The 26,934-nt window shown below is 43.4% G+C and overlaps 1 protein-coding gene across 6 annotated transcripts in view; it reads right to left on the bottom strand.

The window, feature by feature from the left end:
• Nucleotides 1-25,816, bottom strand: part of LTBP1 (latent transforming growth factor beta binding protein 1) — a 213,123-nt gene extending 187,307 nt beyond the window's left edge. For 5 of the 6 annotated variants that reach the window (XM_074863363.1, XM_074863365.1, XM_074863364.1 and 2 more), the window contains exons 1-2: nucleotides 24,576-24,625; nucleotides 11,515-11,800 (exon numbers count right to left, since the gene is read on the bottom strand). In XM_074863363.1, coding sequence (XP_074719464.1) covers nucleotides 11,515-11,768 — 254 coding nt within the window. In that variant the 5' untranslated portion in view covers nucleotides 11,769-11,800; nucleotides 24,576-24,625. Of the gene's footprint in view, nucleotides 1-11,514; nucleotides 11,801-24,575; nucleotides 24,647-25,361 lie in introns of those variants that run through there. The other variant, XM_074863371.1, reaches the window with a different exon arrangement.
• Between the last annotated feature and the right edge of the window lie 1,118 nt (nucleotides 25,817-26,934).

Here is a 26,934-nt window from a genome sequence, read left to right as displayed (position 1 = left end):
GTTGTAATCAAGGCTGGTGTATTGCAAATACTTTGTCCTGGAAATTCCATGTCTCAACAGCAGAAACGATGCTTCTTTTTGTTTTCAAGCACAGAGAAATTCTCTTCAATAATTACAATGCTTCAGTGAGCCCTTAGTCTGGAGGTTTCCTAACATATGACATAAAAAGACTCCTCTCTGAATAACAGTAGGTCCTTTGCATAGGAAGTTGCTTAACTCAAAGTTAAGCAGACATGATTCAGTTGCTTACATAACTTCTGAGTACTCTAGCAGACTTACCTTCACATACACCATTATCAATGCTAGACACTTCAAATTAGTCAACAGTCCACCCTCTGGTCCTCCAACACCTCTCTAAGGCCCTATGAGATAATTTGGGGAAAATTTGCTAAAGAGGGAAATCAACAAGGATTTACTGCAGAGTCCCTCTAATAGGCTACTGGCTGGTTACAAAGTCTCAGTCAATATCTGACTAACATCAGGAGAAGATCCTGCTTTCACCAACTGCCTCATGTTCTTCACCATTTCCTCAGGGGTTGGTGTTGGGACCAGCACTGTTTAACATCTTTGTTGGACACATGGGCAGTAGGATTGAGTGCACCCTCAGCAAGTTTGCTGACGACACCAAGCTGTGTGGTACAGTCAGCACGCTGGAGGGAAGGGATGTGCCATCCAGAGGGACCCGGACAGGCTTGAGAGGTGGGCCTGTGAGAACCTCATGAAGTTCAACAAGGCAAAGTGCAGGGTCCTGTGCATGGGTCAGGGCAATCCCAAGCACAAACACAGGCTGAGCAAAGAGTGGATTGAGAGCAGCCCTGCAGAGAAGGACTTGGGGGTATTAGTGGATGGAAAACTGACTATGAGCCAGCAGTGTGTGCTCACAGCTCACAAAGCCAGCCGTATCCTGGGCTGCATCAAGAGAAGTGTGAGCAGCAGGTCGAGGGAGGTGATTCTCCCCCTCTACTCCGCTCTCATGAGACCTCACCTGGAGTACTGTGTGCATGTCTGGGGTCCCCAGTATAAGAAGGACATGGACCTGCTTGAGCGGGTCCAGAGGAGGCCACAAAGATGATCAGGGGGCTGGAGCACCTCCCTTATGAGGACAGGCTGAGAGAGTTGGGGTTGTTCAGCCCAGAGAAGGCTCTGGGAAGACCTTCTAGTGGCTTTCCAGTACCTAAAGGGGGCTACAGGAAAGGTGGGGAGGGACTCTTTGTCAGGGAGTATAGATATAAAAAAAGGGGTATGGCTTTAAACTGACAGAGGGTAGATTCAAATTAGATATAAGGAAGAAATTCTTTACTGTGAGGGTGGTGAGACACTGGAACAGGTTGCCCAGATATGTTGTGGCTGCCCCCTCCCTGGAAGTGTTCAAGGTCAGGCTGGATGGGGCTTTGAGCAACCTGATGTAGTGGAAGGTGTCTCTGCCCATGGCAGGGGGGTTGGAACTAGATGATCTTTAAGGTTCCTTCCAACCCAAACCATTCTATGATTCAACTCATATCTTAAATCCAGTCATACACAAAAAAAAAAAAAAAAAAATATCTGTCTCTCACCAGATACTGATGAACAGTAACACCCAAATTTCGACACAGGATGACATGACTAATAAACCTCCTTGGTAGTGGTTGGATTAGCAACTGATTACACATTGTATAAAACAATAGTTTTGGACTTCTGGAGGAATTTATCAAAGTACAAGGATACATGTCATATGTAACCTTTATGGAGCTTCAGTAAAGTGGAAACTGCTTCTCAATAAGAAAAAGTTTGCTTCTCAGTGAAGTATTCAGACTCTAGCACTGAAGAAGAAAATAAGTTTACTCAAGTTGAAGTATATGTCTCTTGGGGTTCCTAAATAATGAGCAGAAGAGGGTATTCATAGATGAGAAATTAATGAGGCATTTGTAATTAATCAGACAGGCTCAGCCCTGAAAATACATCTGCCTTTGTCTAAGGCCAGCCCACATAATTCCCTGAATGAAGGTTCTTGAACCATCTAGTTATCTGCTACACTAACAAAATGCTAAGATTAAGTAAATCCCCCAAAGAGGGGTTCTTTGTGTCTTTGTTATCTCTTTAATAAGGTTGTTAAGAATGAATTCTCAGTGTAGAGTGGAAGTGTTAAGACAATACCAAAAGTTATACTAATACCCAAGACATACAAATCAGCTAATAGTTGCAGCTAATTTTATTTCAAAGGGCTAAAGATCAAATATTAAGCAAGATTTCTGATACAAAGACCAAAGGCTGACACATCTACAAACATAGGAAGCCTTTTCTCCAAGTTCAATATACTTAAAGCAGAGAAAACCATCCCCGGTTCAGTGATTGTTTGATCATTACAAGACTAAAAAAAACCACCTAGGTTTTTCTAAAGACAGAACATTGTTAAATCATATTTCTATACTTGAAATCAGTAATAAACCCTATTCTCATTTTGCTTTTCTTTGGAAGTTAAAGGTACAGATGTATTTTGACACTAGACATTAGTTTTCAAAATCAACCTACTGAGATCTATTCCCACAGCTCTAAAGAGAGGGGAGTGAAAATGACATTAAAACAGTTCCCATTAGCTTGTTGACCATACATATTCTAAGGGAAATGGCTACTTGCAATGTCGTTTTTATTTCAGCCACATCCTATAATCCCTGTTGCACAGTAGTTTGCTTAGAGGAACAAACTTTAACCTGCGTGGGTTACTTATACATGTTTGGGTAAAAAGTCTCAGTCAATTATAAAATTGTTGCACAGTTGTTGTGGTATCACAAACATTTGTTACTAGAGCAACCTTTTTAAAAGTAAGTGTTCTGAATGCCTAGAAAACCTTTCCGCCACATGACAACAACATCATGTCAAACCAAATTTTAACAATACAAATACTCCTTCCTAAAGCTGAAAACACACTGTCATGTTATCCATGAAAAGCTGTGCTCCTTTGGTCCCCAGCAAGCCACTGGAAAGAAGTTCTTGTGTTTCCCAATATCTCCTGAAATAATACCTTGACAATAAACAGTAAAAGTTTCAATAGTAGTACAATTTTAAAAAAATAAAACTGGAAGCGTCACGTTGGAAGAGAACATACCAGTTCGCAACACAGTAACAAATAACATGGAAAACACATCAAAGCTCTCACTACACATCCCCATGCAAACACTAAATGTCCTGGCACACTTTTTTTTAAGCTAGAAAAAAAAAATTAAAAATACTATAGTTTGGAAGGGCGGCCCACAGTCCTCTTTTCAACTAAGCTGAAAGCACCAGTACAGTTTTAGAAGTAATTTGCTTTCCTGAAAAGCAATGCCTCAAAAGCAAAGGCAATTATTTCTACATACATGGAATATGCCTAAATCATTATGTTTCTATTTTACTGTTATTCCAGTACCACTCAAAAAAAAAAAAGCCCTGATGACAAGTTAGTTGAGTTTATCTTGTGGAGCGTGTTCAGCTTGCTGGGACTGTGGGAAGGAAGGCTACACTGACATTCTCAAAAGGAATGTGCCTTACAGGACAATATGGATGACCTCCATAAAAACTTTTCAAGTCTATTAGGAAGAAATCAAAAACCTGAGGGATAATAGGGTACACTAAAGTTCCTTGCAGCAGGTTTCTTGTTGAAAGCATTGTGCAAAGGCACCTCAGAATCCACCCCAAATAGCTCACAATGGGAAATTAACTTTCCTGATTCTCCCTGGACCCACCTTGCACTAGTGAACCTAGAAGCAAAAAAGCACACCAGGAGTTCATTACATGTTAGAAGCCTATACTGAAGGGATACAGTCATCAGCTTAACACTGCAGACAGACTGCCAGTTTTCCATCTCTCTGACACAAACCAGTGGGCTCAAGAACTGCTGAAAAAACCTCACCTCTGACCACTGGAGTTAAGTTTTGAAGCCTGAGAAGCAGTAACACCCTGATGTTGCAAAGCACATGGTGTTGACACAAGCTCACAGGATTTAGACATTCTTTTCTTAGAATATTAATATGGAACATTTTGCCTAGAATCAAAAATATTAGCTTTCCAAGATATCATCACTTGAATTATAGTTCAGTTGCTTCCAGCTCCATCTCCCCTGTGTAGCCTAAGAGAAGGGATGGTCTCTCCTCCTGAAGAAAGAAGGCAGTGTATCACACAAGTTCCTGGCTTTGAAGGGAAAGAGTATCACCAACAGAGAATGAAACCAACTGAACTACAGCTTTCAAAAGTTAAGAAGTCATCACACACTTTCTAGTTTTAGCTTGGATTAAAGTTTTTTTGGCTTGTTTTGTTTGATTTCTATGAGGAGATGACTAGCTTTAGGGCATGAGTGTGATGAAACTTTTTAACCTGGACTTTAGCAAGGTGTTTGACACAGTTGTCTCCTTATGTAAAAGCTAATGAAATACAGATAACTGGATTATAAAGTGGGTACAAAAACTGCCTGCCTGAATAGGTGGTATTCAGTGACACAAAATCCAACTCACAGGAGGTTAAGTGGGTAACTATTTGTTTTCCTTAGAGATTGATACAGGGACCAATATTGTTCAACAACTTTATTAATGACCCAGAGCAGGGGAAAATGTAGTCTCAGCAATTATACAGACAATTCCAATTTGGAGGAGTGGTTGAAGGCCTGAGGGATTTTGACAGGCTGGAGAAATGGGCTTATGATGTTCTAAGGCAAACATAAAGTCCTGTATCTGAGACAGAGCAACTCTGTGCAACAGTGCAGGTTTTGGCTCTGAAATAGCTAGAAAGCAGCTCTGCAAAAAGTGATCTGGGGGTCCTGGTGGACAGTGTGCCGCTGCATGAAGAATGCCAATCATACATTGGGCTGCATTAGCAACAGCATGGCCAAGCAGGTCAAGGGAATGATTATTCCCTCTATCTGGCGCTTGGGAGACTACTGTATCAAGTACTGTATCCAGTTATGGTGTCCCCATATCAAGAAAGATACTGACACAGTGGAGTGAGTCCAGCAGAGGGCCACCAAGACTGTCAGGGACTGGAGCACATACCATATGGGGAGAGACTGAGGGAGGTGACTTTGTTCAGCTCTAAGAAAAGACAGCTCAAGGGGATGATGCTGCAATCCGCAACTGCTTCTTAAGAATATATTGAGAAGACTGAGCCAGAAGACTGAGCCAGACTTCTTAGGGACAAACAGCAAAAAGACAAAGGGTAACAATCAATGCGCAACAATGGAAATTTCAACTACTTCAGGAGAAATATTTTTTTTTCCTGAGGGTGATCAAACACTGCAACAGGAGCCCAGAGATACTGTGAGATCTCTGTCCTGGTTTCAGCCTGGACTGAGAGGGAGCACAGCTAGAGAGCCAGGTCTGGACCAGTCATTGGAGTATTCCATATCATGTGACATCATGCTCAGTATATAAGGGGACATGTGCTCTCTCATTTCTGTTTCTGGTTGGGATTTTTGGTGTGGTCGGGATTGCTGCTGGGGACGGGCTGTGTACCAGTCACTGGTCAGTGAGCAACTGCATTGTATATTACCCATCTGGACTTACTATTGTTACTATTACTATTTTTTTTTTTATTCAACCTACAAATTTCTTTTTTTTTGGTCCCTCCCCTATTTCACCAGGGGCAGGGGCGGGGGGGGGGAGGGCGGGAAGGTAAATGACTGGCCATGTGGTGATTTGCTATCAGCAGAGTTCAAATCACGACAATCTCCAATCCTGAAGCCTTGAAAATGTCCAAAGCTCAAGCACACAAAGCCCCAAGCAACCTCTTATAGGTGATCCTGCTTTAAGTAGAGGATTGGACCAGATTGCCTTTACTTCCAACCTAAGTTTTTCTGTGCTTCTAATACCAACACGACCCCTAAGTCCTTGCTTTCCTTAAAAAAATGGTGGTGTTGGGTCATTTTGTTCGGCTTTTTTTAAAAAAAGTCACGGTCTTTTTTGGACGGAATTCTAATATTCTGTCAAGAGCTTCCATAAAGTATGTTTTAAACAGACATCACAGCTAAATTCAAGTGCAGAGCCCTTCTAACTGAAGATTAGTGAAGTTTCACTTGCTCTGTACAACTTTAGTACAAAAATCTATCATAATGGTGATGAAAGTGGATGTCCTCCAGAAATATTTACTCTCACGCTAGCTATTAACCTTCAAAAACATTCCTCTAATCTTTTTTTAGACCATCACCTGGTCAGTCATCACATAAACCAATCTTACAGCCACATGTTCTACATACAGTCAAAGATACAAAAAAGAACTAGTACATAAGACAGGAAATAGCTAAAACAGCAGCCTCTTGTATTTTGCAGTAAACCTCAGTCAAAAGTTTGTACAACACAAAGTCAATAATCTTTACCAATATTTTACATATATAATGTAAACATATAACTTACAATTGCAGACTATATAAATATATTCCATTTTCAGTTACAGCTGTCCTACATTGCTGATTTCAGTGGGGTCACAACAGCATGTCCAATTCTTCTCTCTTTTTTTTTTCCCCCCAAATTCACACTAATCTCACATGAGTTAGTAAAGATTGGGAAAGCATTGGAAAAAGTACTACATCCTTGAACAGAAGGAAAAAACAATTTTAGGACACAGGTTGATAGGTTCACAAAAATTAGCAGGTGGTATGCCTGCCTGTAATAGCATGGGACTAGACCCAGTGATCCAGGCATACAGGTTTGGAAGGCACCTCTTAGGAAACATTTCTAGGTGCAGACACACCAGTAAGTCCAAATCTGTTATCTAAAGTCTGTGCATCTACCTCTCCTTTGATGAGCTTTGCTTTGCCCAACACAAAAACAAACTCAAATTTCATCAACTGCCTCCAAAAGAGACTGAAGGAGCAATGCTGTTGACACTTCAGTGTATTACTGACAACCAGCTGGTTGATGCTGTACTCCTTCTGGTGACCATTTCCAAAACTGTACTAGAAAGTTGCCTTTAAAAAAAATTTTTTTTTTTCAGCTCCCACAGCTGGTAAATGCAGAAAATCAAGCTGTTGGAGCTATACTGTTGCCAACAAGTGAGAGAACAAGATGTGAAAGGGACACCCAGAGTTACTGGAGAGCTATCACAGGAATTAAGGACCACAAAGCATGTCTGCTATTGAGATCAGAATTCCCAACAGGTTCCAATAAGAAGCAGATTTTTGTTTCTGAGACACCACTTGTTTTCAATTACAGCCACCTACATCTTCTGTTAACATTCTTCCAAGATGAGACCTTGTACCTGATAGTATCCATCTTCAGCCCAGGGCTATGACAGACTTTGCTAGTGCTAAGTGCCTGTGTTCTAAATCCAGGATATTCCAGGAAATTAATCTCTCTCCAGGTTTCCTTTTGTTCTTCAATCAGTAGAACATATTCTTCAAAAAAAGATCTCTGGGAAGAAATAAATTAAGTCCCTGCTTCCCTACATATCATTGCCACCATGATCCTAAGAAAACATGTAAGAACAAATCTCAGTGACTGAAGTTGGAAAAGTTGCATTTATATACAAAACAAAAAAATTGACAGAGAATGGCAAAACAGAAGCTCTGTAGAGACAAGCCTCCTCTAGGAGCTTATTTTGGTGTTCCAGGTTGGGTTCTGCCCTGACTCTCACCAGTCCTTGACAGCTCTGCATAGCAGCAGTGTCTAGATCAGCACACGAACTGCACTGACAGACTTCTCTATGTTTCTAGGAGTGGGAACAGAAAAAAGCCATTCCAAAAATATCTGGGCAGCCTCACACAACACACAAGATCACAAGACATTCGAAGAGGAACTGAATCACAGAATCATCTAGGTTAGAAAGGACCTCGAAGATCATCCAGTCCAACCATTAACCTAGCACTGACAGATCCCAACTACACCATATCTCTCAGTGCTATGTCGACCCGACTCTTAAACACCTCCAGGAATGGGGACTCCACCGCCTCCCTGGGCAGCCCATTCCAACGCCTAACAACCCGTTCTGTAAAGAAATACTTCCTAATATCCAGTCTAAACCTTCCCTGGTGCAACTTGAGGTCATTCCCTCTTGTCCTATCGCTTGTTACTTGGTTAAAGAGACTCATCCCCAGCTCTCTGCAACCTCCTTTCAGGTAGTTGTAGAGGGCGATGAGGTCTCCCCTCAGCCTCCTCTTCTCCAGACTAAACAACCCCAGTTCCCTCAGCCGCTCCTCGTACGACATGTGCTCCAGACCCTTCACCAGCTTCGTTGCCCTTCTCTGGACATGCTTGAGTAATTCAATGTCCTTTTTGTAGTGAGGGGCCCAAAACTGAACACAGTAATCGAGGTGCGGCCTCACCAGTGCCGAGTACAGGGGTAAGATCACTTCCCTGTCCCTGCTGGCCACATTATTTCTGATACAGGCCAGGATGCCATTGGCCTTCTTGGCCACCTGGGCACACTGCTGGCTCATGTTCAGCCAGCTGTCAATCAACACCCCCAGGTCCCTCTCTGACTGGCAGCTCTCCAGCCACTCCTCCCCAAGCCTGTAGCGCTGCTGGGGGTTGTTGTGGCTGAAGTGCAGCACCCGGCATTTGGCCTTATTGAAACTCATACAGTTGGCCTTAGCCCATTGCTCCAGCCTGTCCAGGTCTCTCTGCAGAGCCTCCCTACCCTCGAGCAGATCAACACTCCCACCCAACTTGGTGTCATCTGCAAACTTACTGAGGGTGCACTCGATCCCCTCGTCTAGATCATCAATAAAGATGTTAAACAGAAGTGGCCCCAAAACTGAGCCCTGGGGGACACCACTCGTGACCGGCTGCCAACTGGATTTAACTCCATTCACCACACCTCTTCGGGCCCGGCCATCCAGCCAGTTTTTTACCCAACAAAGCGTGTGCTCATCCAAGCCTCAGGCAGCCGGTTTCACCAGGAGAATGCTGTGGGAAACGGTGTCAAAGGCCTTACTAAAGTCAAGGTAAACTACATCCACAGCCTTTCCCTCATCCAATAAGCAGGTCACCCTGTCGTAGAAGGAGATCAGGTTTGTCAGGCAGGACCTGCCTTTCACAAACCCATGCTGACTGGGCCCGATCGTCTGGTTGTCCTGCATGTGTTGTGTGATGGTACTCAGGATGAGCTGCTCCATCAGCTTCCCAGGCACCGACATCAAGCTGACAGGCCTGTAATTTCCCGAAGCAGGAACTAGCCCACTTGCTCTGTGCTAGTGGTAGAGACCTGACCCCAGGGGATCTTTCAGCCCTGTAAATTGTTCTAATAGTCTACATGAGAACTACTGCTAGCACTCATGTCAACAGTTGTATCTAAACATCCATCTTCTGCGGCACTTTATATGACTGCTTTGGTTTGTGAAAACAGCTCATTTCTCCATTTCCTCTTCATCTCCTGCTTCTATGTCTGGCTCCTGCCAAGGTTGTAGGCTGGCTTTCTCATGACTCTAAAGACTGTTTTCCATTTTCCCACTCTATTATTAAGCTGACTGAAACGGATTTATCTTGATGGGATCTCAAAGACTAACAGTCCTATCTTCCTGAAAAGGTCTCTTTAGATCTAGGAGAAAATCCTTAGGTTGAGAAGGGTCCCATGAACAACAAAGCCCACCTGGGTTAACACTGCTTATGTAAGCATGCAAAGGCACTTTGGATAGCAGATGATGTTTTTTTGTCAGTCTGAAGTTGCTTCCTCTACATCTGGGATACTGTCTCATGGAAGCAGGAACAGAGATTTTGGTGAAGCATGACATGCTGTAGGTGCCCTCTAGAAACACTTTGAGCATCATAGCCTGGCAACTGTAATAACAGCACAGAATATCAGTTTTTCACCTTCTTTCTTCATACAAGAAAAAACCCCTTATCCCTGGACTCTGCTTTTCCAGGAATAATGGAAAATAAGTCTTCTCTAGAGGCAGCCACAAGCCTTCTAAGCACAGTTTCAGAGTGCTTGGAGGAAGACAGATTTTTTCCAGGCAAGAACAAACTTAATTCTTTTCTATTTTTTTTTTAAGTATATTTTACTACCCAATTTGGACAAACGGCCTTTATCACAACAGGAAGAAGAATTCCTTGGAACGCTTGTGTGTGGAGGGAGGGAGAAAGAAAAAGACACACAGTACACTCTACAGAAATCAGTACTGAGAAGACAGGAATTGTCTGGCCTCTTTGTAGTGATTTGCTGTACTGCACTTTGTGGGGCTAAGCAGAGAAGCCAGGTGCTGAGGATGGGAAGGAGCAGAAAAAAAGCCTGCTGATTTTACCGGTAATTCCCCCTTCATATTAGTCACTCGAATAACCCTTGCTTCACCAATAGGAATGAAACTGGACTCAGGGTACTATAAAAATATTGAAACTGGGTAGCAATTTCTTTGTCCTTCAAGACTGTGGATATATTTGTTCCTAAAGCCTACCCTGCCCCACCTTCTACCTTTCTCAAAGAGCATACTGGCTTAGGGTTTACAACTCCAAGGAAACTCAGGTAAGTTCCTCTTCCTATTACACAAGACATGTATGAACCCAGCTGTGCCTGCGGCTCCACAGATGAACTAGGACAACAATAAAAGGATTGGAAGGGTTAAGAACCCAGTAAAGAGGTTACCAGACAACAAAGATCATTGTCAGTGCCCAGTGGCCTCGAGGGGTGGCAGGATGTACTTTGTTGTCAGGAGTGTAAAACTTCTCAGGTGCAGACTTCTATAATCAAACCCTTCTGGGTTCATTTTTATAGTCTGGGTATGGGAAAATACAGTTTATTTCTGAGTCCTGATTATCTTGCTCTGGAGGCTAGAAGCAAGATGGACTGCACCCTGAGCAACACCTGTTATAGGATGGAAACACTTTTTGTCACTGAATTCACCCGAAACTGGAAGGGCAGTAGTTGCTGCGGACACCTAAAACTGTCCACATTCAACTCCCATATCAAATGCAGTCCTGATACAAGTCAAGGTCAGACACATTAATAAAAACAAATTATAGTTAGAGAAATTTCAAACTCACCTGAAGTATTTAAACTAATGAAAGTATTATCAGAGTCTGGCTAAGTCACAGCTACTGAAGAGACAGAGAAAAAATTCTCCAACAGGAGTGTTTCCTGGCTACCTATGACAGGCAGATACAATCCTAAGCCTCAAACACAAGCAAGCAGAAGTATCAATTGTAGTAGAGCCATACATTTTCTTTTTTTAAAATTGTGTAACACAAATGAAAGAAAGAAACCGGAACACAACACAAGCACTGAATCTTACTTTCCTCAGTTACGTGAGGTGTTGAAATTCCATGCCAGACTGTTCTAGACTAAACTCAAAAAGTCACTAGTGTAAATTAAGAATAACTCCTTTGAAATTTGTACAGCATTGCCATTCTAAGGAAAATAAACTTGACTGATATTATGGGATATTCTGTTCTGGAAGGAGATTTGGCTCCTAAGTAGTAGAAGTTTAAAAATCCACTGAAGTCTGACAGTTAAAATACAACACATTTAAAAAAAAAAAAAAATCTGTGAAAGTTTCCAAGTATGACTATTTGAAAACACTTGCAAGGAACAATGTTTTATAAATCTAACACACTGGACTTCTTTGAAAGCAAAGAAAACACTTACTGTGGTTGCATTTGCTGAGGTAACCCAACAGGAGGCTTCTGCTTGATGGTGAATGCCATCTGAGTCATAGGGCCAACCTTTGGTGGGACCTGCACCTTCTGAGAGAAGGTCTGCTGGGCGGCCTGCTGGGGTATGGGCCACAGGGGAACAGCGCTCCGGCCTCCAGTGGAAGATGTGTCTTGCATGACCATATCCTCACAGGAATTGCCTTTTGTTCCTGGTTTACACACACAAAGCTGAGGTCGAAGGCACATCCCTCCATTTTGGCACGGTGGTGCACAGTTAGCTAAGAAAAGACATTTTGAAAAGTACCTGTGAAACAAAGCATGAAGGAAAATCCAAACCCTCCCCGCAATAAAAAGGGCATTAATTGCTAATGTTAATTGGAGTAGGAGAGCGCAACATTGCTAAGCACCAGAATTGCCCTGCAACTTTAACATGAGCTTTATATGGGGTTCTTCTCACATGTACTTCCGCCTTCCATATGCTGTTCAGCAAGATATTTCCTTTTCAATACTACTTAGCTGAACTAGGTTATTTGCATATTATGCATCTCCCTGGCAACAAAAAGGTAATCATTTGTTTACTTACATTTCTGTTTATTTCTGAGACTATATTTTCTCTTTGACTGCTGGAAGACTGAAGACCACTTTCACTGTAAACTTGAGAAGGGATTTACAACAAGGATATGTTGTAATATACAAGCCAACTCTTTCTTGCACCTTGCTTTGAAGACCTAGATTGTGCTATGAACAGTAAAAATCCACTTATTTGCATATGACTGAAATTAATTCTATCTTTGGAAAATAGATTCAGGACCCTTAAATCCTAATTAAGTTTTATTGGCTTTGGAGAGACTCCAAGACCAGAACAGTGATGCCATTATCCGGGTCATCTGTAGAAAATGTGCAAAGATCACAATGAAACAGTTAGGGCACAGTTGGGACAGTTTAGAAAAAGATCACATAATTTCTGTTAAAAAAAAAAAACACAGGATTTTCAGAAGTCCCATCTTTACAACATTAAAAAAATGTTCATACTTTCTCAGCAAGTTATTTAAAAAAACAAAAATCAGACACAGACACTAACAAGACCACCCCAAGAATCAATATAACAAAATATCCATTCTACTAGGACACCGATCACCGTGTATCTCCTAACTCTCAGAAGTGAAATAACAATTTACACACGCACAAAAGACAACCCTGAGAAAACTGCAACTCTTTTTCCTGTAGATAAGAACCAAAGCTGTGCTTCATAAGGCTAAGAAAACTTAAGTTTTCACTTATCAAACTGAATGTAATAAGGTTTCAGTGAATTTAAAACTATGCAGCTGAAAATAGAGCCTGATTTGAAATTACTTTATCTTTTTTACCCAAGCCAACTTGAAGATTCTTAGTTCACTGACAGCAATGTAAACCCTGAAAGTTTCCCAGCTTTACATACACATAAAGCATACGAAGCTCTGAAGGACAAACTGCATTACCCTAGCTGGCCTTATAACAAAACAAGCACCAGTAGATCCAGCAACTATGTTACAAAAGACCCAGTTTGTCTCAAATCATGTTTACAGTGACAACAGATTAAAAAACTGATCCGTTAGATCTTCACCGGAATGCATGCTTTGACTGAAGTTCTTCATTAATGTTGTGTAACAGAAGATCACAAAACAGGCTAAAAGATCACATTTTTAGGAAAGGATTAAAATGAACGTTTTAATTGACACAATACAGCAGTTTAGTTTTAAAAACGTTCAAGACAGCTGCAGTGTGCCAAATGTATGACCTAATTATTTCATTTGAAGACAACAATAATGGCACATCTAACTCAAAACACCATTATTTTCCACAAAGCTAAGCTTCCAAAAACTGGAACATGGAAGTATTAAGTTTAAAACTGAAAAGTGGGCCAATATACTCCTGTTAAAGGCAACAGACTTGATCCTATTCAATTCAAGTGTGTCATGACTGGAAATTCAAAACGAAGCTTGGTAAAGATGCAAATACCGAGACTAGGCTTAGTGGGTCAGATCAAAGATCCACTCAGTCCAGTCTCCTCTCTCCATTACTAAGGTGGATGCTTAAGGACAGGGTGAGAAGCAGTATAAGTTTGTACTGCTGCCGCCTTCAAGAATTAGAGGCTCAGCGACTTCCTGAGCAAGAGTGCTGTTTTTGTGTTAGATAACCCTCAGATTTCTCTGTCAGTTCACTGATCTGCTTTTTGAACCTGGTCGTTTCAGCATCAAAAACTTGCTGTGCCAAGGAAGTTGGCCATGCTGGAAGGGCAGACATAGACAACATAACCAACCTCCCCTCACTTTCCAGAAGTGTGGTGAAGGAACATGGGGTTGTTTTGGGTTGGTTTTTGTGTTTTAAGACCATGCAATCTGTATCTACTAAAAATAAAGCCACGGTGTCACATTTGCTTTGGAAGTACCTAAATCACAAAAAGCTGAAAGCATATCTGTGGCTGTATCCCAACATGTTCATCCTTTTTAAGCATCTTTCCCTAACTAACTACTGCTGACCACCGTCACAGACAGAATACTGAGTTAGAGGGACGCATATCAGGCCTGATATGGCTGTATTTATGACATTCTTTCAGAACAGCAGGTATAAAATACTAACATTACCATTAGGCTCAAACACACCCCTTCCAACACATCTGTATATCAGTTTGTGACTGAGCTACACATACGCGCTTTTCAGTCCATGTGTGCATGTTATTCTGGTTAAAGAGCATATAAATATTTGCAGGAACAAGACCTAAAAATAAAAGATTTATAACAGTTTTTAAATATGTAAATATTTTAAAACTTCTACATATATAGAATGTACTTCTGTTTTAAATTATGCTTAATTTAGTATGTATTATATTAAATCAGTAAGCATAAATTATCATATATTGAAGTTTAGATAAAAACTTTTTTCAGACCTTTCAAAAGGCTCAAGATATAGGTACAACTAACTTCACTTGTCGTGAAAAAACTTCTACATTAAATTCCTGATAATTCTTGAATTAATATCATTAAGATCTGATTCCTATGCTAACCACTTTGATTTTACCTCGATTCACAACTACCTTCTTCAAACAGTAACATCTCATTTACAAGTTTATTTCCCTGTGTCTCTAGATCACATGGAGAATTGAAATTCACAAAAATGTATTTTTCAGCAACAAGCTCACAATAAACAGATTTCCCAAAAGTTTCCTGCACCCGAGTTTCTAACCTTTTAGCCTCAGCTCCACCTTTAAGCATCTCCTTTTATCAAACAACAGCTGTCGGTTAGTACTTAAATATCCACAACAATTTTTCAATGTCATTCCTGAATTTCTAATCCTTTGATACAATGATTACACTACAAACAGCATTGTGAGTTGTGTTATTTCTAGTGAGTCCGTCCACTAGATTTTTCCTTTCTGTTGCCACATAAAATTTAACATACCTTCCCCCCCTCCCCACCCCCCCTTAACCACACACAGTCAAGCATCAGTTTAAGCAGAATGCACTGACTTCCAACAAATTTCATCACTGCGCACATTGGCACAGCATATATCAACTTCTCTCATAGAAGTGCGTAAATCCTATCAGACAAAACACATGCTAGGCAGCAAATAATAAAAAAATGTAGTAATTGGAAAGAGAATTAAGTGTGGGGCTGTTTCAGATTCCAGCATAAAATGGTTGAGAAGTGATGCATGCATCAAGTTTAAAGAAAGGGGAAAAAACAACACTGTGACATGAATGTATCTGTTCTTAGAGCAAAAATTTCAAGATCTTTTACATGCAACAGGAATATCGTTAAAAGCATAGTAAATACTGTCTTACTTCATTAATTCAAGATTTCTTTTCCTCAAGCACACAAGGAAACCAAACCAAAGCTAGCTCATCTTGGTTGAGTGCGCATCCTAAACAAAAAGTTGTGACACAAAGGCACCTTTAACTCCTGCTGTGTTGAAAGACAGAGTGATGATCTCCCACTGATTGCAAAAGAAAAGCAGTGAAGCACTTTCTCTGGAGAGCAACAAATTGTGGGTTCTGAAAGGAAAGAGGCATATTCCAGTTTCCCTCAGAAAAATCTGAATATGGTGCCGACATCCTGGAGAAAAGCAAAGTTTATAATAGCTTCCTGTTCTCCAAACTGCCCTACTGATTTGCTCACCACTTACTTTTACACTTTTATTCTGGATACCATTTTAAGTCTTTTAAGTCATTGTCAGGACTGAGGATGCAACACTGGTGAGACTAGAAACCCAAAGCCAACTGAAGGAATACTTGGCGTTCACCATCTAATGCTTGTCTCAGGATCTAGTTCTCCATCTGCATATCTCTCTCCAAACAGTTTTCAAAAGTTGAATTTTACCAGAAATATATCCAACAGTTGCACACATTCACTGAGGATGGGGGAGCGGAATTTGTGACCAAGGGTGACACAACCATGTTATAAGACCATTTGATTAAAAAAATTTGAAATTACTTAAATAATCAGAAATAGCATTAATGGCAGAAAACCTATATGACATTGACACTACTAACGGAGGAAGTATTACAACCATCTGTGTCTCCCCTACACAGAAACTTTGTTTTTATCATAACTATACGGTCTTAGGGAATTCTTTCCCTAAATATACTTCAAATAAAAGCATGTGTCACTGCTGGAATTCTTCACTGGTCCACTTCAAAACATCTGACACAGTCCCACACTGGATGGCTACGTAAACATGACCTCCAAGAAAGGAGGGAAACAAAAAACAATGCTTTTGGCATACATATTTCTTTTAAAACAAACAAAAGTCAGAGTTCCTTGCCTAACCTAATGACAACATAACATCTTTCATTGAGATTATTTTCTATATATCTTCATAGTATTATCTCTAAATGTTACAATTTATCAGAATTTAACAACGTAAATACTTCAAAAGCCTAACTTTAGCAATAGGGTGCATTATTTTATCAGTCATAAGAATATAACATGCCGTTTGATACTTGGCATTTTCATTCATGTTGTGTTTACTGGAGTGTATATAGTATAAATACTTAAGAGTGCACAATCTGGGAGGTATTTTAAAGTGTTTAATTATATGAGATCATAATTCTATCAGTAGAAACATTTCACATGCTATAGATCCTTCTATCATTTCAGTATAAAAAAACCCATCATTCACTACAGAATAGACTAAGCCAAGGAAATCAGCAGATTCACATGTTACATGCTGTTCTTGTTTGCTGGAGTGGTTAACACTCCAGCATGCAATCCTTTTAATTCTCTTAACCTTTCTCATTACAGTGCTTATTCATTCTGTTGCAAAATACTTTGTCAGAAACACACAGGAAAATGAACAAACTAAGAGATACTCAGTAAAGAGACAATTGAAAATCTTTAACTGGATGCAGGACTCAGACAACTGAAGTGTTACAGAAAAGAAATTCCAGAGAAAAGACTATTAATAATAATAATTAAAATGCTAAGAACAACAAAGTTTTTTCCTAAATACAACCAATTCTCAACAAGAATTCACTATTTAGTTGAGCTGCTTTGAAAATCCAGACCTAAACTGCCATCTATAGATACTAAAATACCTGATTTGAATTATGAAAAAACAAATCTGGCCAGAGGACACAAAACAATCCCCCTTTATCAAACTCTAGGTTTATGCAGGGATGACTATCTGCATCTCACAAAAAATAACATGGCCAAGCAGAATTATTTTTAGTTGTGCATTTAAATGAAAATCTTGCCTTGCTAATACGTAAAATCCTTGTTCCCCTTCTGTGTGCATCAGAAATGCAGAGAGATGCTAAAGCTCTGCTTTCTTTCTGTAGTCAATGGAGAGGACCTGTTTTCTAGGAATAAATTAGGCTACGCAAGTCAAGTATTGGTGCTTTTAAAAGCAGAACAAAAAAACTAAAGCAAAAACCTCAAACCCAACTTAGTATCAGTCCATGCTAGTTACAGAACACAGACTCACTTGACAACCTGAACCACCATCTGCTAACACCCAGTACTGCAGTATTTGACCAAGGAGCCAGCTGAGGGAGGTATGTGCCCCTCTCCATCCACCCTCCACTAACCCTGTAGCTCCCTGGCAATCCAAGCTTGCTTTATGGCAGGATCAGTTGGTACAAGCAGCCCTTCACGTTGGAGGCTGCAAAGAAGGGTATTGTTAGAGGTGCTGCACCCACCTTCTTGAGGTCCTGCAGAGTGCAGAAGCCCACCCCCCACTACAGCCCTGCTCTCCCAAAGGCCGCGAGGCTCACTGATCCCATATGCACAGCTGCTTTGCCCTGCTCTCTCACTTTGCTGGAGAGGAAGGAGAGGGGAGCACAGCCTGCCTCCAGCTTTTCCCTTCTCAAAGCTCAGGAAGAGCAGCCATACAAAGAGAGGTGCAAGACTACTATTTTAAATATCAAAGTATCACTTCACTGTCAACACGTCATTTTGTTTCTGCACACATGCAGAACCAGGGGAACACTCTGCAATGGCTGGATGAACCACAGCTTCCCCCAGCACCTACACAGCTTTCTACACCACTTCTAGATTACCCATCGAAAACAAATAGCCAACAGATCTGAAAGAGGAAAAAAAGAAGAAAACCCCACGCTTCTGGATTCCTTCTGATACTATATTAACAGAAGTGTTCAAGACATTTTATGCACTGTAGATTTACCACAACTTTACTATATGTCCTGCTTCTTTTGTTAACACCAACTGCTTCAATGTGCTGAATGAGTTCGCTACTGATCTGTTGTCTGCTTCAGTGCAGAAGCACAACATCTTGAGAAGTTTCTTTTAAGGTTTTTTTGTTTTGTTTTAAATCTATACACATATGTAGTATTTGTATTAAATAGAGACTATGTATCATTATAACCTTACTTGTTTCCAGTAGAGTCCCAAAAGGCTCACAAAGAAAAGACTGGGTAGTTTTCACCTCATACTAATTGTGGACTTATGTTTCCTCACTGGAATGTGGCAACTGCATGGTCACATCTGTACGGCAAGCAGCAGCTAACAGCTCCCCATCTTCTCACAGCTCTTACTGCCTCCCCTCACAGGGAGGGAGGCTGTCTGCCATTGATGGCCAGCAGATGGACACTGTGCTCAAAGTCTGCCTTACTGCTTTAGCTCAGGTCAGGATTCTCTCTTGAAGAGTATCTTGTCAATCACACTCACCAAGGTTTGGTTCGTGTTGTGGGGCCATCTTAAGGCACATGCACTGTACTTATTTCAGATGCAGAGGAAAAAAAAAAAAAGTCTGAAATAATAAAAAACTAAACCTAAAACATGAACACTCCAAGAATGCACCTAATGTATTTCAGCCTCGTATTGGCATTCATTCCATAAGACCAGACTACACCTAGTCCAAAATAAAACACTAAGCCCTGAAACATGCGTACCATGAGCCTCAGGTCATCAAAACCAAAGGTTTTAGTCTATATATCTGCTCCTGTTAGTCAACACTAATGCAGACAAAGCCAAAGATTAGAAGAATCTAGATAGTCTCATTCTCCCTGCTTCCTAAGGACAGCAGGTAAAAAAATAAAGCAGAGTAGAACCACTTCTGAGAGCTAACAAAAGCCTTCCCACTACAAAAGCCAATCTATTACTCGAATGTGAAATTTAAAAGTTTTATTTACATATTAGAGTAGCAAGCACAGCAGAGGCAAAACCAAGCTACTCAAGTAATGGCTTTCAGTTTTTCAACTCTGAAATGTTTAAAAACATCAAAGAGTAGATTAAAAAGGACTAATGTATAGGTCAGCTACGTGGGGCCAAAGTAGTTGTCTCTAAAATTGAGACATCTAATTTTGATTTAGACGTAACTTGAAAGAGATTGATACTGCTTTTACTGAGATGATGGTCTTAGAATGAAAAGAAACATTTGGGGAGAGAATGTTATAGTTAGGCTTTGTATACACAATGGAAATAAACAGAACTTGGTAAAACACAAAGCCACAAAACTGATTAAGCACAAGCTTCAGGAATAATTTCTAACTAGAAAACCTCCATGAAGAACAGCTGCAAACATTGAAGTACTCAGTTCCAATGATCAGAAGTACAGCTCTCCTGGATACCACCATTTCCAAGAGCTGAACTGAAGACAGAAAAAGAATAGATTCCGAGCAACCAATATTAAAACATTTAGTGGTACAGGGTTTTACATCTAAACCGGGGGACCCATGTGTGCTTCCAAGCTTCCAGGTCTGGATCCTAACCAGTATCATAACAAGACCTAAGCATGCAACCTTTCCCTCACCTTCCCCAAGAAAATTCAGGAGCACAAGCTAGAAGCAACCTAGGATGTGCTCCATCCAGGTCTTGGAGAAGTGGGGGTCGAGTAGTCACACTGTGAAGTGCCCTTGTCCTGAAGCAGACACAAAGCTGTAGTGTGCTAACTCAGCAATAGCAACTAATATAGCTCGAGGGTCAGAGATCAGATGGCTCAAACTGAACAGCAATACACAAGCAGAGGCCATGCAGATTCGGGAACTGAACAAAGGGGACCCTTCTTGGCAAGTATTAGCACAACTTTCTAGTCTCTTTCTCCAGCAGGAAGACTCTACTGTTGCATATTTTCTTATTCTGAAAGATAAATTAAACCTTGTTCATCTGTAGCGCATTTATTTAACGTTGAGTCGGGAAGTCTTTCAAAAGACAAGAGAATTAACAAGATAATCTTTTAATACAAAAAAGACAACAGACCACTTATTTTCTGATGACCTTTCCAAGGTGCGCGAGCACACGACAGACAGGAAAGAACTTCATGACCAAACTCAAAGAATCCAGTCCTGTTCCAGCTCCAGAATCCTCACCTTGGACCCACATGTGGAATACATGCATGCACACATACGCCTTCAGCTAACAATGACACAAGAGCCTTTTTCTCTTAATTGACAATGATGGTGCATGTGGGTTCTACATCTACACAAACAGTAACTCCTCTCCCTATTTGAAATTTATGCTAAACATAATCCTGCAAAATCCACTTCCTCACCCGTTTGGCCTATGAACCTTTCTTACACCTCTGCAATAAACAGCTCATGCTTCAGTATGTCATTAACAGAGAACTCTTTCCTTCCCACTAGCATTAGTTAATTCTCATGTTAGTGGAAGTTAGAATTCCTCCAGGCAATGCTGTTTTTTAAACTATCCAGTTTACACTTAGAACACTCACAAACAACTGGTATTAATACTCCAGACAAAACATATTATTATGTTTTAGAAGGGATCTACTATTACAATAAGGTCATTTAATTTATTTCTTTTATAAGATATCAGATCCTGTGTACAATAGTAATTTCTTTCTTGACTTCCCAACACGAAAAACAGCTCCTTGTAATCATTAAGAAAAAGAAAACAAAACCAGAAGAAACAGAAGAGCATATTTTGTAGGAAGTAGTATTAACAGAAATTCAGCAGCAAGTAACAAAGTAGGAGACAACAGGCTTCAATAGGATAAACATGCAGCTGAGAGGCAGGAACTCCTAATTTCCATCTTAGGCCTTCCAATCAGATGTTCTAACTTGTCCAAGGCTGCATTTAACCTATGGTTCAATTTCCATAAGTGAAATAAATAACAAAAAACCCACACTCAAGGTTCTACTTGCCTTACAGCCATGTTATAGAGATAATTAATGTTTGTATAAGGATTTGGTAATGCAACAAGTGCTAACAAAACATGATGTCTCCAGCCTTGGTGGTATCTTATTATTGTGCTTACACAGATTATAACCTACGATAACTATGACTAGAAGACAATCTTTGTCATAAACCCTTTCACGTGCTTATAACTTTCAAAGGTGTTTATTGCTGTGGTTGAATTTTTCCCACCTTTGTCTTTACCCAAAGATGGATGTTCTGAACACTTCAAAAAGGTCATTTCTGATTATTAGCCGTCATTCTCTCAGCATAAAGCAATTCTGGATACTTCTAATGCTGAGCTTTATGATTTCATCTTTTAATTAGAATGATGCAGTTCTTCATAAACAAAGTCACACCAAGTTTGAAAAAGAAGTTCCTAAGATAAAGCTTTACAATGCAAAACTTAATATTAGGCACAGAGGGGAAAAGCCTATATGCCTAAAATCAGATACGGTGGACATTCTCATACAGGTACTTAACAGGGAAACAGAAGCTGACCTTCTGAGGACACACAGTAAGGCTTCCAAGGGAACACAAATACTATAAACACAACAGGCAAGTCAGCTTCAAACTAAAATTTAGAAAAAGGACTTGAAAAGTCCACTTGCCTCTTCTGTACAGGTGCTGCCCTCTGACCCGCACAGAAACATTTCAGATACCCCCTGTTGCTGCTACTGAGGGAAACGCGATGCAGCTGCCACTGCTCCCAGCCAGCCTGACACCCGCCTGGGATGGAAGTCACCCAAGGAAACAGCAACCTCAGCCATAGCCCCATGTGTGGAAAAGCAGGGCTAGTGACCACCACAACGTGCAACAAAGCAGGAGGGATGATTAATATAGCCTGGGCTGCAAGATCATACCCTCTCCCTTCAACTCCTCTTTCTGTGGGTTACAGGCAGGCTTATCCACACAGGTGCAGCAAAACAGAAACACATGGTGCTCATTCCAACCTGGGATTACACCTGAGCTAATAAGCCTCACTGATCAGAGCTGGCTCTCAGCACTCTGGTTCTGGAAGCACGATGTAGACAAATGGAACTTGGCTCTGGAAAAAGCCAGTATGGGTCTGGGGTTTATTAGCTCAGGCTTTGCACCATGCAAAAGAATATAAACTGGCCCTAGAGGCCAAATAGCTTATTAAAGTGATACTGAGCCTGAGCTAATAAACCCTGACAGATCCAGACTGACTCTGCATGAAGTCAGCTCAGGTGTGCCTGCATCTGTGGCACAACTAATCCCCAACTGCAATAATCCACTCAAAAACAAATGAGAGTCCACTGTCTGAATTTAAAAATCACTTATTTCTACAGGAAAAAAAGGGGTTAACTTTTGTTCAGTTATAGGGTTTCCGTTCTTCTGAAAGGAACTTTGGGAAGTTCAAGAAAAGGAGCTATCTGGCTTTTATGACTGTGAGACTAATCTTCCACAGCTAAATCAAGTCAGTGCTATCTCATGGCCTGCCTAAGTTACAAACCAGACAATTTCAGTACATTTAGTGCTTCCCTTGGATTGCCAAGAGCGGGGTAAAATCAAGAAGATCCAAGCCACGTGTATTATACCACTGCTAGGAGGTATCAGAGTAGCATCAGAGCAGGCAGCAAAAATATTTAATTCTAAGGAGAGCCCAATACTGGAGACACAAAATGAGAAAGAAAGGTCAAAGGGAAACACCCCCCCCCCTTCCTTTTAATTCTTTCTCTGCTACTCCATTCCTCCAATAACTATATGAATGAACCAAGTAATTCAAGGATTTCAATGAAATTCTACATAGCTATCCCATAAAATTGTAATTCCCTGACTTAATCCTTATTGAAGACGCTAAAACCAGAAAGGAATAAAAAAAAAAAAAAAGAGAGAAAAAGGAGACAACAGTTGAATGATAATGGGAGAAATCAAAAAGATGGAGCTTAAAGGACAGAAAGCAAACCACTTAATTCATAAACAAAAGTTTAAAACGATGGATTAAAGTCATCTGGAATTAAAAGTTACTAGAAGACAGAGGAAGAGCCACGGAAAGGAAAATTATTTGGGTTTTGTTCAAAATAGTGAAAATAAAATTGGTTGACAATAGCAGTTGAAATAATTTCATCAGATTAAATAAAAAACTAACAGGTTTTTTTCACTTTGATTAGTCTTTCAGCTAAGGTAGGAGTTTATTAAAGTCTGCAATAAGCCTCAAAATAGCATCTCAAACACTGTAAACTAAAGGAAGTAATTCTAGTACTTGCAACATGTGTTAAGCAAAAAAGGTGACTAACCTAACACAGCAGCATGTATTTTAAGCTGAAAATGTTAATTTAGAAGACTCTTAAAAGTATTTCTAAATTGGTCAGGAAAATTGTGAAGTTTTGTCTTTAACAGCCTACTGCAATAGCCTTTGCTTCTTAGCAACAGCTCCATGCAGGTCAAAGGTACTTGACCTTACTGAGGATTACAAATGTGATTGCTCCCTATTGTGAAAAATCTCACACAGGGACAAAAGCCACTATAAAAAACCCCAAACAGAGTTTGCACGTTGAAAGCACTGTTTACTCCAACTCTCTCAGGGACAGAAGTCTGTCCTGCTGAACTAAAGCTGATGTTCCAAGATCTACCCAATCTCGCTGACACCTAAAGGGGTTTCCTGAAGGGGTATGTCATTCCAGTCTTCCATGACCTCATGGCAACATCACTCCAGTTTAGTCATCTGTAGTCATCCTGAATCCTGCCTAAATTAGCAGAGTCTTCCTCTTTCAGATTAGAAAGGGCAACGTAAGCATAATAGCATTGACTCAATCAGGTTATTTTATGCATGTATTTTGTGTTTCTAGATCTCCTAGTAAAGGTACATCCCTCTTCTCCAAACCCACTTCTTTTGCCTTGTTCAAGGCTTCAAAAATTCCATGCCCTAAGCACAGCATCATCACGTGGGCAGCTGGTGAAGTGACAGCGAGGGTAGACGGCAATTCTTGCTCCCAACCTGTGCTCCTCTGGCAGGCTCTTACCCTATTAAGCCCCCTGTTCAAAAAAACCTCCCACCACCCAAGCATTAACATGGTTTTCCTCCCCACAAAAAATAACCTCTGCAAAGCTCTCTCCAAAAATGCCACTATCTGTGCTGAGAATAAACGTAAGAGGCACCCGCTGTTCATCTCTTAGCGAAGCTGAAGGTTAGCAAGCAGGGATTTGGGGACGAAAAGCGAAGTGTTGCAACTGCCACCGCACCACGATGCTGCGGGGAGAAGGGCTCGACCAAGCGCGCTGGTTAACCGCGCTGCTGGGGCGCAGGTGGCATCTGTAGCTCAGCCGGCACCTCTTCGCCCGCCGCCGATGTCGGCGTCCACCGCCTCGCCCGATGACAGCGCGGTCCCCACAGCTCCCCCCGGCACCCACCGCAGCGCGGTCCCCCCCCCCACCCCCCCGACCCACATGGTTACTCACGTTTGATGCACCGCTGGGAGCCCGTGGCCTTGCTCCAGCCGTGGCAGCACTGCCCCCCGCAGACATTGACCCTGCGGGAACAGCAAAGAAGGGCGAGGGTCCGGCGGGGCCCCCCCCGGCACCGCGGCGGCGGCCGGCCCCGCTCCCCATCCCCAGCCGGGCCGCGGGGCGGGCGCTGGGCCGGGGCGAGAAAAGGCGGGAAGAATTAAACGTCCCGAAGAGCGTCTGAGGAAACTCCTCGCCCGGCGCCGGTTCCGACTGGCAGAGCGGGCCGGCGCCTCCCGGGAGGGCCGGCACGGCCGGGCACCCCGAGCACTGCTCTCAGGGACGCAAACGACAAAGGCGGGGGCCGCGGCTCGCCCCTGGCATGGCCGCGCCGGGCCGGGCCCCCCCCGCCGCCGCAGCGGCGGCAGGACCGAGGGAGAGGCGGGCGGCGGCTGCGGAGCTCCTCGCGCGCTCGACGCCTCAGCCCGGGCGCGGCCCCACGGGACCCACCGCGACCTCCTGGGCGGGACGGGGTGGGGGGAGCTGACCCCGGGCCCGGCCTCAGGTGAAAGCGGCGAAAAAACCGGGAAGGGGGGGGGCCGTTACGCGCCCATGGCGGGTTTGCAGCCAGCCGGGCACCGGCGGCAGGCAGGTAACGCCGCGGTGGCCCCAGGCGCACGGCGAGCGCCCCCCCCCCCCCCCCCCCAAGGGGAGGCGACAGCGGCCGCGACGAAGATGCTCGGGGTGGTGTGGGGGCCTCAGCCGTGCTGGGGAGTGGGGACGCGCGGGAGGGCGCCTTACCCCGGCAGCGGCGGCAGCTGGTGCTTCTGGCGGAGGGGCAGGCCGGCGCTGCTGTTGCCGTGGGGGCCCGGCGGCGGCTTGGGCCGCGGCCCGAAGCGGGCCGGCTTGGCGAAGGAGGCGGCGTGAGCGGCGGAGTTGGGGTGGACCTGCCCGGCGGGGCCCAAGCGGAGCTGGACGCCCGCACCTCCCGGCTTGCTCATCCGCCGGGTCCGCTCCAGAGTGCCGCCGCCGCTGTAGCGGGCGTTCAGCTGTACGTTAAACGTGCGCTGCTGCTGCTGCTGCTCCCCCCCGAGGGGGGCCGGGCGCTGCTGCCGGCTGCCAGAGGAGCCCCCCCGGCCGGGCTGCAGGACGTAGGTGATCCTCCTCAGCCTGCCCTTTTCGGAGGCAGCGAGCGCTGGTGACAAAAGTGCACAGGCAGCGAGGAGGAGGAAGAAGCCCCATCTGATCCGAGCCATTTCCACAGCGGGAGCCCCCGCAGCCGCCGAGCTTCGCGGAGCCCCGGCGCAAAGGCGGGGGGGTGGGGTGGGGGGTGTGTGCCTGGGTGCGCCCCGCGCCCGGGGTGCGGATCCTTCCTCCGCTCGCTGCTCCCCAACCTGCTCTGTGGGGGGGGAAGGAAAAAAGCCTCAGGGTCCTCCCACCCGCCCCCCAAACTGGTAGAAAAGTTCAGCAACGACGTCGCCCCGCGGAGCAGGAAAACATCGTTGGAAGAAAGGAAGCGGCGAGTGCGAGCCGGAGCCGGAGCGGGAAGGGAGGAGGAGCAGCAGCAGGGGAAGGGTGTCTGCCGGAGGGGGGTGGTCGCAATGGAGAGCAGATGTTTCGGTTCCCGGAGCTGCCAGGGGTCTGCGGGCGTGTGTAAGAAACGGTCCTTAAGCCAGTCCGAGGTGAAAAAAAAAACCCCAACCCACCCTCTTTTTAAGTTTCTCCGCGAGTGAGTGTGTGCGGGAGGGGCGGGGGGCGGCGGGGGGGGTGCCCCGGTGCCGGCCCCGCGCAGCCAATCTGGGGCCGCCGTGACGTCAGGCGGCGCTCCCGGGGCGTGGGGGGCCGGGGCCAGGTGACAGGGACGGGGACGGCGAGCGGGGGGGCCGCGGGGGTCCCGGCGCCGAGCGGGGCGATCGGAGCCTGCGGCAGAGCCTGCGCCGCTAAGCAAGCCCCCAGCAATACGTATTTTAACTTACGGGCGCTAACTTGCCGTCTGCCTGCGGCACCGGCGCCGTAGCTGTCCCGAGCTGCTGGGGTGGCATACCTGCACCTTGGCAATAGCTGAGCAGTTCTGCGCTGTTTTAATGGCGGCAAGGCTCTAAACCCCCAAAAGCTTTATATACATGCTGCACTTTGTAGGCAGGAACTCAGTGAAAGCACTTGCACGCGTTAAAGGTAAGCACATTCCTCAGTCTCCGCCTGGTGAGAGCCAGAGGTTTGAGATTGCTCTTCGCAGAAATCCTAGCAGGATTAGGAGGGACCATGTACCTTCCTGTTTTTCTTTATGTTTGTAAAGGAGTATGTATTCCTAAAGAACAAACTACAAACCACAATTGTACTTGGAATTAATATATAAGCAAAACTGCCTACGTTT

The sequence above is a fragment of the Strix uralensis genome, chromosome 3 (assembly GCF_047716275.1).
Source record: "Strix uralensis isolate ZFMK-TIS-50842 chromosome 3, bStrUra1, whole genome shotgun sequence".
Classification (NCBI taxonomy): Eukaryota; Metazoa; Chordata; class Aves; order Strigiformes; family Strigidae; genus Strix; species Strix uralensis.
The sequence above is the reverse complement of the archived record's forward strand: the minus strand, read 5'-3'. Positions and strand labels throughout refer to the sequence as shown.